Here is a 15,628-nt window from a genome sequence, read left to right on the forward strand (position 1 = left end):
AGGTCATTTTTGAAAAACTGCCAAGGAGCCAAAAATAGCTGAAAAACGCCAAAAGGATTGCAAAAACGCCAAACTGAAAAACGCCAAGTGGATATGACATTTTGCAGTTCGCCATTGACTTGCAACAAACATCTGGCCGCAGCATTTTTTCCACAAAAAAAAACCATGCGGCAGAATGGACATTTTTATTAGTTTTTTTGCAAAAAAATATACAAGTGGAAACCTAGCCTTAAGATGGCAGCCAATTCATGTGTGTCACATCAGCTAAAAATGGAATACACAAGACATACCCAACAGCCTCTGCTTTATTATTCAATAATAGTCTATGCCGGTGGTCTTCAACCTGCGGACCTCCAGATGTTTCAAAACTACAACACCCAGCATGCCCGGACAGCCGATGGCTGTCCGGGCTTGCTGGGAGTTGTAATTTTGCAACATCTGGAGGTCCGCAGGTTGAAGACCACTGGTCTATGCTGTACTTTAATGCTATATATTTATTTTAGGAAGATGTTTCAGGGAGATGTCGAGTAACATATAACGTGTCCAAGGATTTCATCAACAAGACTAAAGATTTAAACAGCTGCATCAACTCACAATTTGGTTACGAATCAGATTATAAGGTGAGACCATGTGATTTCTTCTGCCAAATCTATATACAGTAACCCCCCGACATGCGGGGCCATCGCATTAACTGCCATCCGGCAGCGCAAAATGCTTAAACTGCTGTCGGATAGCAGTGTAATGTGCCCCAGCAGGTTCACTTACCTATCCCTGCTGCTCCGGGTCCTCTTTGGGGTCTGGGCCTCGCTTTCCGGCGTCGTAATTACGTAGCTGCGCACGCCGTCCCGGAGCAACAACATAATAACGTCACCAAAAAGCGAGTCCCGGACCCCGGTGAAGATGCAGAAGACGCCGGAGGACCCAGAAGAAGACGCCGGAGCAGCGGGAACCCATCGGGAGCCGCTGGGAGACCATCGGGAGTGGTGAGGACGCGGTCCGGAGCGGCGGGGACAGGTGAGTATTTAATGCACTTTTACATTGCATGAATCCCTCAACATATGATGGATTCGACAAACGATGGGTCGTTTGGAACAAATTACCATCGTATGTTGAGGGACCACTGTATATAAAACTCAATATGTGTGCATGTGTGTATTTATGTATGTTCCACAAAAACTTCCAAACGGCTAAAGATATTAACATGAAACTTGGTATACATGTTAGTTATATGTCAACAACAAACATAGGATAGGTGATTTAACCCTTACTCACCCCCATTTGCCAGGGGTGGGGTTTATGTTTAAAGTTCCATACAAGTCTATGGGAAATATATGTTACTGCATAACTTCCAAACGGCTGGAGATATTTCGATAATACTTGGTCACATGTTACTTATATGTCCACTTAAAATATAGGACCCATTTGTGAGGGTCGGGGTTTTTGTTTAACGTCACATGCAAATCAATGGGAAATGTGTGTTCTCATATAACCTCCGTACGGCTGGAGATATTTCAATACCTGGTACACATATTACAGGTCGGGATATGAGGACGGGATGGGAGGTCAAGATAGGAGATCGAGATAGGAGGACGGGATGGTCGGGATAGGAGGTTGAGATAGGAGGACGGGATAGGAGGACGGGATAGGAGAACGGGATAGGAGGTCGGGTTTGAAGGTCGGGATGGGAGGACGGGATAGGAGGTCGGGATAGGAGGTCGGGATAGGAGGACGGGATAGGAGAATGGGATATGAGGACGGGATAGGAGGATGGGATAGGAGGACGGGATAGGAGGACGAGATAGGAGGTTGGGATATGAGGACAGGATATGGGGTTGGGATATGACAACAATATATGAGGATGGGATATGAAGTCAAAAGCTTCCTCCTTTGTTGATTTTCCTCCCCAACAAGGATTAGAAAGCAAAAACCGGGCAACGCCAGGTACTCAGCTAGTTGATAATAATGAACAAATTCAACCATAATGATCTTTTGATGGGTGAAATTTATTAACAATCAAGGATCTGAGGGCTCATTCACATTGCTGATGTGTTCCAGTAAAGGGAGCTCTGTTGGTCAGTCATTTGGTAGGACAGTTATACTTATAATTATTGCTTGAGTCTGCAAGCAGCAGGTAGGGTCTATATTCTATAGCCTCTTAGTACAAAGCTTCAAGGCCTTCATGCACAACAGTGTTTCCTGACCATGATGCCTCCAGCTGTTGCAAAACTACAGCTTCCAGTATGCCAACAGCTGGAGGCACCCTGGTTGGGAAACACTGGTCTGCAGGTTCTATTGGGGCATGTAAAGTACTGAGTTATTTATTTATTCCTTGAATCATATATGTATTTGTGTGTATATGTGTGCGTGTGTAGATTTATCAAAAACCTGTGTAGCGGAAGAGTGGTCTAGTTGCCCATAGAAACCAATCAGATTGTTTCTTTCATTTTTATAAAAGACCTCTGAAAAATAAAAGAGGCAATCTGATTGGTGGCTATTAGCAATTGGTCAACTTTTCCTCTGCACATGTTTTACAAATCTCCCCATGGAGTCCAATGGAACATGCCATTATTTTCTATCTGATTCAGTATGCAGATATTATGACTCCCTACAAAGAGCAATATACAGCTTTGTGCCCTTAGGATATGTCCATACATGTCATTTTCATTTATAGAGACAAGGAAGTAAGCGCTCCATAGAATAATATGACCCAGAGAGCTGAAAAATTATGTAAACGAACTGCTCACCCTGGGTGGTTGTGTAGGCACATACACAACAATGGGAATAAGTATAGGATAGATTGTCTGCTGCCCTCCGGAACATAAACGGTAGTGGATGTGTGGCTTCAAGGGGATTTGGCTCACAGTGCTGATGGACCAGATAGGTAGGAAAACTTAAAAGAGGATTTATTGACCTGAATGCAACGCGTTTCGCTGCGCATGCGCAGCGAAACGCGTTGCATTCTGGTCAATAACTCCTCTTTTAAGTATACCTACCTGTCTGGTCCATCAGCGCCGTGAGCCGGGTTCCCTTGAAGCCAAACATCCACTACCGTTTTCATTTATGACATGAAATTATTTTGTATTCATTATGGATTTTGTGTTCAAAAATAAATAAATAAAACCACAAAAAAATGCTATATGTGGGCATATCATGATTTAGGAGTGTTCAAGGTTAACAGGGTCCTTACATTTATTTTGTCAATACTATGTTATCTCATTTAAAGGAAAACTTTTTTTTTAAATCAACTGGTGCCAGAAAGTTAAACAGATTTGTAACTTACTTCTATTTAAAAATCGTAATCCTTCCAGTACTTATCAGCTGCTGTATGCTCCACAGGAAGTTCTTTTCTTTTTGAATTTCTTTTCTGTCTGTCCACATTGCTCTCTGCTGACAGCTCTGTTCATGTCAGGAACTGTCTAGAGTAGGAGAAGCTTGCTATGGAGATTTAATCCTGCTCTGGATAGTTCCTGACATGGACAGAGGTGTCAGCAGAGAGCACTGTGGTCAGGCAGAAAAGAAATTCAAAAAAGAATAGAACTTCCTCTGGAGCATACAGCAGCTGATAAGTGCTGTAAGGATTAAGATTTTGAAATAGAAGTAATTTACAAATCTAGTAATAATATGTGGTTTTAGCGATACGGCACACAGAACACAAAATGGTAGCAAGGACTTACTAAATATAAGGCAATCTGCCGTATCCTGAATGTGGAGGAAGTAGTATATGTTGGGTGAGAAAAGTTGAATGCTGAGAACTGGTCTCTGGTCTCGGGCTACTATGCATGTATCCTGTGGTGAAGTTCAGCTGACTGCTTGTACTGGTCTATCGGTTTGCAAGGACGGACAGCGCTCAGTATGTGGGCTCCTCCGAATGGTATTGTGCGGTGAAGTTCAGCTGTCTGCTTGTACTGGTCTGTGGGTTTGCCAGGACAGACAGCGATCAGTATATTGACTCCTCCGAATGGTATCGTGGTCTGGTGTTCGCAATGAACAGGAGTAGTCTGTGATGGAGATAATGCAGTCCGGAGATGGTAGCGGCTGCACACGCCGGGAGGTTCGCTCCGGCCGGAAACGTCTCACCGGTGTGGAGCACGCTGAACAGTAAATGAGTTGCGGTATTGCCTGGGCACTACTAAGTGACGTCACTAGTGTCGTAGGGCACAGGGGCCAGATTAGATCCTATGCATTTCGGATAGTACGCTATCCTTCCTCAGGGATGGGTGGTACCCCCAGGCAACACTTTTTTATATTCTCTGCTCTCCAATGATCCGGCATATGGACAAATTCCACTAATCCGCAGATGTTCCCAATATTACTTGGGAACATTGGGACCCCACAAGATCCCAGATTCCAGGCAGATCCATGGTGGAAAGATATGTTGTTAATCAAAAAAGCTCCCACTATTTATTCTCCAGATATAACATTAATAGGTTCATGATAGCAGTGGGTAGGGAACAGTGGTGCAAAAAACGCATCAAAAACGCATGTTACACATCAAGCTGTCTGAACAGTTTTCTCATCCTGTAATAATCGTACAGCTTCTGCATGATAATCCTGTGTGTCCTGAATAATGATGCTTCCTCCCTTATCCGCCGATCTGATTATGATGTCCTTATTTTCCTGTAATGATCTAATGGCAGATTGTTCTTTTTTAGTTAAATTTGTTTTATCACTCCTACAGTTCTGTCGGCGGATATCACGGACCACCATATTTTCGAAGACTCGGAATGAGTCCGAGTATTCGCTATGGGGATGGAATGTAGATTTATTTTTCAAATTAGTGTGTTGGAATTTGTCTACCATATTATCCGTGTGGGTGCTGATAGGATTTTTCATGAAAATTTTTTTGAGAGCCAGATTCTGCAAGAATTTTTTGACTCCAATAAACGCCTCAAATTTATTGAGCGTGCTACTGGGAGCAAATTTCAAGCCTTTCTGGAGTAATTTTAATTCATCCTTCCCTAATTCATGTTTACTCAAATTATACATTTTTTGGGTAGATATCTTTTCCTGTTCTTCGTTATCTTCTTGCTGGTATAAAACTCCCTCTAATGTCTGTCTCTTCTTTTTGGAGAGTTTCCCCCCTCTTGAACCTCTTCTGTGGCCTTTTGTCCCCGCCTTTGAAAAAATTCATAATTTGGAGTTTTCATGGCCTCTGTTTGTGACTTTCTCTGTGGAATATCTACCTTTGTTTTATTTTTATTGTAATTATTATTCTCTTTATTCTTCTTTTTCACCTCTTTTTGTTTTGTAAAGATTTTTGGTCTCACTACTCTCTCGCATTCTGCCTCTTCTCCAATCATACTACCCCCCGATATTTGTTCCAGTGGTGTGTATCTGTTTGACACTGGAAGGGAATCCGATTCGTTGGAGGTATTAGAGGGGTGTAATATAAGTATAACGTTAAGCTGGGTATTGAGGTGTGCTCAGGAATTTTGATGCATGACAGCCTGTCAAGAGAAGTCATGCATCATCTGATTCCATTCCTCTAAAGTATTCGGGTCCCCTAGATCTCCTGTAAGGTTTTAACTAATTTTTAACCCCTTAGGAATGATGTTCCAATTAAGATATTTCTCCAATGTGGCGATTTCCCATAGGTCCCGCATCTCTGAGAGTAGTAATCTTTCAAAAGCGTTTCAGATTGTTAATAGCTTTTTCAATGTTTTCATCAAAACTCTCTTTTCTAGGTGTAATGATATTATCTTTTGATAGTTGAAAGAAATTCTGTATGTTAGTAATAAGATCTCTCCTATCTTCCCATAAATCCATCCTGCTGCTGGGTGATATGCCAAGATTAATAGTAAGACTTCAAAAATATAAATATATATCCCTAGCGCTGGAATGGTTTGATTCCGGCAGCCACAGTATCGCTGAGAGGGTCCTGGTGGCTCCTCATAAAGGTACAAAGTGAGTAATAATATGCGGTTTTACCGATACGGCGCACAGAACACAAAATGGTAGCAAGGACTTACTGAATATTAGGCAATCTGCCGTATCCTGGATGTGGAGGAAGTAGTATACGCTGGTAGAGAAAAGTTGAATGCTGAGAACTGGTCTCTTTTCGGGCTACTGAAGTTCAGCTGTCTGCTTGTACTGGTCTGTGGTTTTGCCAGGACAGACAGCGATCAGTATATGGACTCCTCCGAATGGTATCGTGGTCCGGTGTTCGCAATGAACAGGAGTAGTCCGTGATGGAGATAATATAGTTCGGAGATGGATCGCTCCGACCGGAAACGTCTCACCGGTGCGGCGCATGCTGAACAGCAAACGAGTTGCGGTATTGCCTGGGCACTACTAAGTGACGTCACTAGTGTCGTAGGGCACAGGGGCCAGATTAGATCCTATGCATTTCGGATAGTACGCTATTCTTCCTCAGTGATGGGTGGTACCCCCAGGCAATACCTCTTTATATTCTCTGCTCTCCAATGATCCGGCATGTGGACAAATTCCACTAATCCGCAGATGTTCCCAATATTACTTGGGAACATTGGGACCCCACAAGATCCCAGATTCCAGGCAGATCCATGGTGGAAAGATATGTTGTTAATCAAAAAAGCTCCCACTATTTATTCTCCAGATATAACATTAAGAGGTTCATGATAGCAGTGGGTAGGGAACAGTGGTGCAAAAAACGCATCAAAAACGCATGTTACACATCAAGCTGTCTGAACAGTAGTGAAAACATGAACAGTTGCAAAAATGCACTAAACACAAAATATTACATAGAAACAACCGATTAAAAAAATGCATAGAGTTCAATATCAAGGATTTAGCAGCTATAAAAAAGCAAATAGTTCCAAATCAGTATTCAGGCCAAACGGTGTCATTGAATTCAAATTAAAGATCCACTGGGTCTCTGCCCTAGACAGAGCTGCCAAATGATCGCTCCCCCTCCAATGTCTTTTGACTAATTCAATACCAAAAAAGTTGGAGTTCTTAAAGGAGGCATCATGTTTCTCTAGGTAGTGTTTGGATAATGGATGTCCTACATACTTCCTTTCAATATTATATATATGTTCTCCTATCCTGGTGGATAGGAGACGTTTAGTCCTAACCACATATGTTTTACCACACGGGCATAGTATGCCATAAAAAACATTTTTGATTTGCAGTTGATGTGTGTTTTGAATTTTTGTTTAAAATTACCAATCCCAACTCTCTACCAACAGAGGGGGAGTTGTTTTCCCCATTTTTACCGCAACTCGTTTGCTGTTCTGCGTGCACCGCACCGGTGAGACGTTTCCGGCCGGAGCGATCCTCCCAGCGTGTGCAGCCGCTACCATCTCCGGACTGTATTATCTCCATCACGGACTACTCCTGTTCATTGCGAACACCGGACCACGATACCATTCGGAGGAGTCCATATACTGATCGCTGTCTGTCCTGGCAAACCCACAGACCAGTACAAGCAGACAGCTGAACTTCACCGCACAATACCATTCGGAGGAGCCCACATAAGGAGCGCTGTCCGACCTTGCAAATCGATAGACCAGTACAAGCAGTCAGCTGAACTTCACCACAGGATACATGCATAGTAGCCCGAATAGAGACCAGTTCTCAGCATTCAACTTTTCTCAACCAGCGTATACTACTTCCTCCACATCCAGGATACGGCAGATTGCCTAATATTCAGTAAGTCCTTGCTACCATTTAGTGTTCTGTGCGCCGTATCGCTAAAACCACATATTATTACTCACTTTGTACCTTTATGACCTTTATGAGATGCCACCAGGACCCTCTCAGCAATACTGTGGCTGCCGGAATCAAACCATTCCAGCGCTAGTGATATATATTAATATTTTGAAGTCTTACTATTAATCTTGGCATATCACCCAGCAGCAGGATGGATTTATGGGAAGATAGGAGAGATCTTATTACTAACATACAGAATTTTTTTCAACTATCAAAAGATAATATCATTAAACCTAGAAAAGAGAGTTTTGATGAAAACATTGAAAAAGCTATTAACAATCTGAAACGCTTGGAAAGATTACTACTCTCAGAGATGCGGGACCAATGGGAAATCGCCACATTGGAGAAATATCTTAATTGGAACATCATTCCTAAGGGGTTAAAAATTAGTAAAAACCTTACAGGAGATCTAGGGGACCCGAATACTTTAGAGGAATGGAATCAGATGATGCATGACTTCTCTAGACAGGCTGTCATGTTTATCATCGAAAAAAGAAAATTAAGTCTACTTGCAGCAAAGGTAGAGATAAAAAATATTTTTGATCTACTACAACCGTATAAATTTCATCAGGAAATTATACATTTATCAGTAAATATAAAACATAGGATTAGAACAAAACTGGAAATTATAAAGAAAAAACGCAACAAATTCATGAGGGATGAGGTACCGGATGACTCCCATTTTTATAATCCCCCCTCACCGGGAAATGAGGGGGAACTACGTACTGTAGACGATTTGTAACCTCCATTACACAGGAAGAATGTGACCTTGGAACTATTACCATCTGTCAGACACCTACTACACTGACACAACCATCCTTAACCCAATTAATATCAGAAGGGGGAGCAATTATTAATAATATATCGATTAGGGATACTTTTGTGGATCAAAATTCCTCAGCACACCTCAATGCCCAGCTAAACGTTATACCTGTATTACACCCCTCTAATACCTCCATCCAATCGGATTCCCTTCCAGTGTCAAACAGATACACACCACTGGAACAAATATCGAGGGTGGGGGGGTGGTATGATTGGAGAAGAAGCAGAATGTGAGAGAGTAGTTAGACCAAAAATCTTTACAAAACAAAAAGAGGTGAAAAAGAAGAATAAAGAGAATAATAATTACAATAAAAATAAAACAAAGGTAGATATTCCACAGAGAAAGTCACAAACAGAGGCAATGAAAACTCCAAATTATGAGTTTTTTCAAAGGCTGGGAAAAAAAGGCCACAAAAGAGGTTCAAGAGGGGGGAAACTCTCCAAAAAGAGAGACAGACATTAGAGGGAGTGTCACGATGCCGGCTAGCAGGTAGTGGATCCTCTGTGCCAGAGAGGGATTGGCGAGGACCGCGCTAGTGGACCGGTTCTAAGTCACTACTGGTTTTCACCAGAGCCCGCCGCAAAGCTGGATGGTCTTGCTGCGGCGGTAGTGACCAGGTCGTATCCACTAGCAACGGCTCACCTCTCTGGCTGCTGATGATAGGCGAGGTACAAGGGAGTAGACAGAAGCAAGGTCGGACGTAGCAGAAGGTCGGGGGCAGGTGGCAAGGTTCGTAGTCAGGGTGGATAGCAGAAGTTCTGGTACACAGGCTTTAGACACACAAAACGCTTTCACTAGGCACAAGGGCAACAAGATCCGGCAAGGGAGTGCATGGGAGGAGGTCAGATATAGTCAGGGACCAGGTGGAAGCCAATTAAGCTAATTGGGCCAGGCACCAATCATTGGTGCACTGGCCCTTTAAGTCTCAGGGAGCTGGCGCGCGCGCGCCCTAGAGAGCGGAGCCGCGCGCGCCAGCACATGACAGCAGGGGACGGGAACGGGTAAGTGACCTGGGATGCGATTCGCGAGCGGGCGCGTCCCGCTGTGCGAATCGCATCCCCAACGGCCATGACAGTGCAGCGCTCCCGGTCAGCGGGACCGACCGGGGAGCTGCAGGGAGAAAGACGCCGTGAGCGCTCCGGGGAGCGCTAGGCGTAACAGTACCCCCCCCCCCTTAGGTCTCCCCTTTTTTTTGTCCGGTGACTGCCTCCCCTGGGATGAGGACACCGGAAAGGAATGGATGGTTTCCTCAATGGCAGGCAGTACAGCAGGAGTAGGAATGGGGAGGGAGGGCAGAGGGTGAAGCTTGGCACGGGGCAGGGAGACACAAGGACGGGAGCCATGAGGGGACACAGAGGCTTGCCTGAAGGGACTGGGAGGGGGGGAGAGGCATTTTCTGTGGCAGGCAGAGTCCCTAACGACCTTAGGGGGACCGGATACAGGGGGAACCACAGGGTCACGGCAGGGAGTACTGGGAACCGGTTTAAGGTAGTCTTTGGAACAAGAGGGACCCCAACTCTTGATCTCCCCAGTGGACCAGTCCAGGGTTGGGGAATGGTGTAGAAGCCAGGGTAGTCCAAGGAGAATTTCGGAAGTGCAATTGGGAAGGACCAAAAATTCAATTTTCTCGTGATGAGGTCCGATGCACATTAGGAGGGGCTCCGTGCGGTAACGCACGGTGCAATCCAACCTGGCTCCGTTGACCGCGGAAATGTGGAGTGGCTTGACAAGACGGGTCACCGGAATGCGGAATTTATTCACCAAGGACTCCCGAATAAAATTCCCAGAAGCACCAGAGTCCAGGCAGGCCACGGCTGAGAGGGAAGAGCTGGCTGAAGTAGAAATCCGTACAGGCACCGTGAGACGTGGAGAAGCCGACTTAGCATCAAGAGACGCCACACCCACGAGAGCTGGGTGCGAGCGTGCGTTTCCCAGACGTGGAGGACGGATAGGGCAATCCACCAAAAAATGTTCGGTACTGGCACAGTACAGACAAAGATTCTCTTCCTTACGGCGATTCCTCTCTTCCAGGGTCAGGCGAGACCGATCCACTTGCATGGCTTCCTCGGCGGGAGGCCTAGGCGCAGATTGCAGTGGAGACTGTGGGAGAGGTGTCCAGAGATCTAAGTCTTTTTCCTGGCGGAGCTCTTGATGTCTCTCAGAAAAACGCATGTCAATGCGAGTGGCTAGATGAATGAGTTCATGCAGGTTAGCAGGAGTTTCTCGTGCGGCCAGAACATCTTTAATGTTGCTGGATAGGCCTTTTTTAAAGGTCGCGCAGAGGGCCTCATTATTCCAGGATAGTTCAGAAGCAAGAGTACGGAATTGTATGGCGTACTCGCCAACGGAAGAATTACCCTGGACCAGGTTCAGCAGGGCAGTCTCAGCAGAAGAGGCTCGGGCAGGTTCCTCAAAGACACTTCGAATTTCCGAGAAGAAGGAGTGTACAGAGGCAGTGACGGGGTCATTGCGGTCCCAGAGCGGTGTGGCCCATGACAGAGCTTTTCCAGACAGAAGGCTGACTACGAAAGCCACCTTAGACCTTTCAGTAGGAAACTGGTCCGACATAATCTCCATGTGCAGGGAACATTGCGAAAGGAAGCCACGGCAAAACTTAGAGTCCCCATTAAATTTGTCCGGCAAGGACAGGCGGAGGCTAGGAGTGGCCACTCGCTGCGGAGGAGGTGCAGGAGCTGGCGGAGGAGATGATTGCTGCTGAAGTTGCGACTGAAGTTGGTGCACAATGGTGGACATTTCCGACAGCTGGTGGGTTAGATGGGCGATCTGTCGGGATTGCTGCGGCGGTAGTGACCAGGTCGTATCCACTAGCAACGGCTCACCTCTCTGGCTGCTGATGATAGGCGAGGTACAAGGGAGTAGACAGAAGCAAGGTCGGACGTAGCAGAAGGTCGGGGGCAGGTGGCAAGGTTCGTAGTCAGGGTGGATAGCAGAAGTTCTGGTACACAGGCTTTAGACACACAAAACGCTTTCACTAGGCACAAGGGCAACAAGATCCGGCAAGGGAGTGCATGGGAGGAGGTCAGATATAGTCAGGGACCAGGTGGAAGCCAATTAAGCTAATTGGGCCAGGCACCAATCATTGGTGCACTGGCCCTTTAAGTCTCAGGGAGCTGGCGCGCGCGCGCCCTAGAGAGCGGAGCCGCGCGCGCCAGCACATGACAGCAGGGGACGGGAACAGGTAAGTGACCTGGGATGCGATTCGCGAGCGGGCGCGTCCCGCTGTGCGAATCGCATCCCCAACGGCCATGACAGTGCAGCGCTCCCGGTCAGCGGGACCGACCGGGGAGCTGCAGGGAGAAAGACGCCGTGAGCGCTCCGGGGAGGAGCGGGGACTCGGAGCGCTAGGCGTAACAGGGAGTTTTACACCAGCAAGAAGATAACGAAGAACAGGAAAATATATCCACCCAAAAAATGTATAATTTGAGTAAACATGAATTAGGGAAGGATGAATTAAAATTACTCCAGAAAGGCTTGAAATTTGCTACCAGTAGCACGCTCAATAAATTTGAGGCGTTTATTGGAGTCAAAAAATTCTTGCGGAATCTGGCTCTCAAAAAAATTTTCATGAAAAATCCTATCAGCACCCACACGGATAATATGGTAGACAAACTCCAACACACTAATTTGAAAAATAAATCTACATTCCATCCCCATAGCGAATGCTCGGACTCATTCAGCTTCGAAAATATGGTGGTCCGTGATATCCGCTGACAGAACTGTAGGAGTAATAAAACAAATTTTACTAGAAAAGAACAATCTGCCATCAGATCATTAACGGAAAATAAGGACATTATAATCAGACCGGCGGATAAGGGAGGAAGCATCATTATTCAGGACACACAGGATTATCATACAGAAGCTGTACAATTGTTACAGGATGAGAAAACGTACAAAAAATTATTGGGTGACCCCACCGGTATTTTTAAGAAAGAATTGCTGGATTTGTCCCAAAAGGGTAGAATTTTAGGTATTTTAAACAAAAAAGGAAATGGATTTTATTAATCAGAGATGTCCGCAGATAGCTGCATTTTACCATATCCCTAAGATTCACAAATCTGCCACGAAACCCCCAGGGCGCCCAATTATTTCAGGAGTGAACTGTTGGAGATCAAATTTATCTAAATATGTGGACACTCACTTACAGAAGCATGTAGTAAAGTTACCGGCATACCTCAAGGATACCACTCACATACTACAGATACTTCAGGAGGTGGATTGGAAACCGGAATACATCCTGGGGACATTAGATATCACCTCTTTATACACCATCATAGAACACCAAAAGGGACGTATGGCAGCAGAGTATTTTTCGAAGAAAGACACTACCCTGCCTCAAGAACAGATTGATTTTATTGGAGAGTGCATTTCATTTATCCTAATTCATAATTATTTTTTATATGGTGATGATTTTTATTTACAGACTTGATGATCCATATTAGACCAATATATGGAGGGTTAATCCAAACAACATACCAAAAGATCACCGTAGTGATCCACTAATTCCCTAAATTTACCATATATTAAGGAAAAATGTTTATTGTTTCATATTAGTTCACACACAAAAAAGATAAAAAAATCAGGGTGTCTCTCTTTGCAGAGTTGTTTTGCGCAAAGAGTACTGCCAGGACTCAATAGTAATACAGTATGCACCTGCAGTGTGCCATACTGAGGGAAAGGACACCACTGTGTTTTAAAATCAAAATGTAGCCCCCTCGACATGTTTCGCCGTACACACGGCTTTGTCAAGAGGTAACAGGGCTTATTTACAGACTTGGGGCACCGCCATGGGGACCAAATTTGCGCCAGGCTATTCTAACCTGTACATGGGGTACTGGGAGGAGGCCACTATCCTCCCAGGTGCCGGCCTGGCAGCGAATCTGGTCCTATGGTGGCATTTTATAGATGACATTATTTTTATCTGGAAGGGGTCTGAGGAAATGTTACAAGAATTTTTAATTAATTTAAATAAAAATGATTTTTATCTTACTTTTACCCCTACTATTAGTCACACAGAAATTAATTTTTTAGATCTCACTATATTTATTAAAGATAATCAATTATTGACCAAAACTTACAGGAAGGCCACGGACAGTAATAGTTACATTAACCTTGACAGCTGTCACTTACCTATCTGGCTCAAGAACATCCCTCGTAGCCAGTTCATTCGCCTTAGGAGAAACTGCACTGAAGTGGAGGAGTACAATAGGGAAGCTGTGGATCTACAGAATAAATTCATAGAGAAAGGTTTTAACAAGGAAACTCTGGAAACAATTGCGGAAGAAGTGAAGAAAGTAGAACGGAGGGACCTACTCTGTAAAAAGCCGAAACAGATGGAGGTTAAGGATGATGAAACCATTAAAGTCTCCATTATCACTACGTACAATAATCAGAGTAATGTGTTAAAAAAATAATACGGAAACATTGGGACATCTTAAAAGGAGACCGAATGCTGGGACCACTTCTAGAAAAAGAACCGACCTTTATATTCAGGAAAACAGCAAATTTTGGTAACAAAATAGCACCCACTGTAAAGAACTGTAATAAAGATGATTGCCAAATATTTTACCAACCACCAGGTGTTTACCCTTGTCGCTCATGCAAATGTTGCAAAAAAATGGGGAAAACAACTCCCCATCTGTTGGTAGAGAGTTGGGATGGTAATTTTAAACAAAAAATCTAAACACACATCAACTGCAAATCGAAAAATGTTTTTTATGGCATACTATGCCTGTGTGGTAAAACATATGTGGGTAGGACTAAACGTCTCCTATCCACCAGGATAGGAGAACATATATATAATATTGAAAGGAAGTATGTAGGACATCCATTATCCAAACACTACCTAGAGAAACATGCCTCCTTTAAGAACTCCAATATTTTGTGATTAGTGCATTTTTTGCAACTGTTCATGTTTTCACTACTGTTCAGACCGCTTGATGTGTAACATGCGTTTTTGATGCGTTTTTTGCACCACTGTTCCCTACCCACTGCTATTATGAACCTCTTAATGTTATATCTGGAGAATAAATAGTGGGAGCTTTTTTGATTAACAACATATCTTTCCACCATGGATCTGCCTGGAATCTGGGATCTTGTGGGGTCCCAATGTCCCCAAGTAATATTGGGAACATCTGCGGATTAGTGGAATTTGTCCACATGCCGGATCATTGGAGAGCAGAGAATATAAAGAAGTATTGCCTGGGGGTACCACCCATCCCTAAGGAAGGATAGCGTACTATCTGAAAAGCATAGGATCTAATCTGGCCCCTGTGCCCTACGACACTAGTGACGTCACTTAGTAGTGCTCAGGCAATACAGCAACTCGTTTGCTGTTCAGTGTGCGCCACAACGGTGAGACGTTTCCTGCCGGAGCGATCCTCCCGGCGTGTGCAGCCGCTACTATCTCCGGACTGTATTATCTCCCTCACGGACTACTCCTGTTCATTGCGAACACCGGACAGCGATACCATTCGGAACTTTACCGCACAATACCATTCGGAGGAGCCCTCATACTGAGCGCTGTCCGTCCTTGCAAACCGATAGACCAGTACAAGCAGTCAGCTGAACTTCACCACAGGATACATGCATAGTAGCCCGAATAGAGACCAGTTCTCAGCATTCAACTTTTCTCAACCAGCGTATACTACTTCCTCCACATCCAGGATACGGCAGTTTGCCTTATATTCAGTAAGTCCTTGCTACCATTTTGTGTTCTTTGCGCCGTATCGCTAAAACCACATATTATTACTCACTTTGTACCTTTATGAGGAGCCACCAGGACCCTCTCAGCGATACTGTGGCTGCCGGAATCAAACCATTCCAGCGCTAGTGATATATATTTATATTTTTAATGTAAAAATCTGTTTAACTTTCTGTCACCAGTTGATTTAAAAAATGTTTTCCACCAGAGTGCCCCTTTAACCCCTTAAGGACGCAGAACGTAAATGTACGTCCTGGTGCGGTGGTACTTAACGCACCAGGACGTACATTTACGTCCTGTGCATAACCGCGGGCTGATCGCAGCCAGGGACCTGCCGGCAATGGCCGACGCCCGCGATCTCGCGAGCGTCCGCCATTATCCCCTCAGGTGCCGGG

General features: G+C 44.7%; 1 protein-coding gene across 3 annotated transcripts in view; it reads left to right on the plus strand.

Moving 5' to 3' along the window:
- Positions 1–15,628, plus strand: part of LOC130282480 (microsomal triglyceride transfer protein large subunit-like) — a 170,503-nt gene that overhangs the window by 79,182 nt on the left and 75,693 nt on the right. For all 3 annotated transcript variants that reach the window (XM_056530743.1, XM_056530745.1, XM_056530744.1), the window contains one exon: positions 504–620. In XM_056530743.1, coding sequence (XP_056386718.1) covers positions 504–620 — 117 coding nt within the window. The remainder of the gene's footprint in view (positions 1–503; positions 621–15,628) is intronic.

The sequence above is a fragment of the Hyla sarda genome, chromosome 7, assembly GCF_029499605.1.
Source record: "Hyla sarda isolate aHylSar1 chromosome 7, aHylSar1.hap1, whole genome shotgun sequence".
In the NCBI taxonomy this organism is placed as follows: domain Eukaryota; kingdom Metazoa; phylum Chordata; class Amphibia; order Anura; family Hylidae; genus Hyla; species Hyla sarda.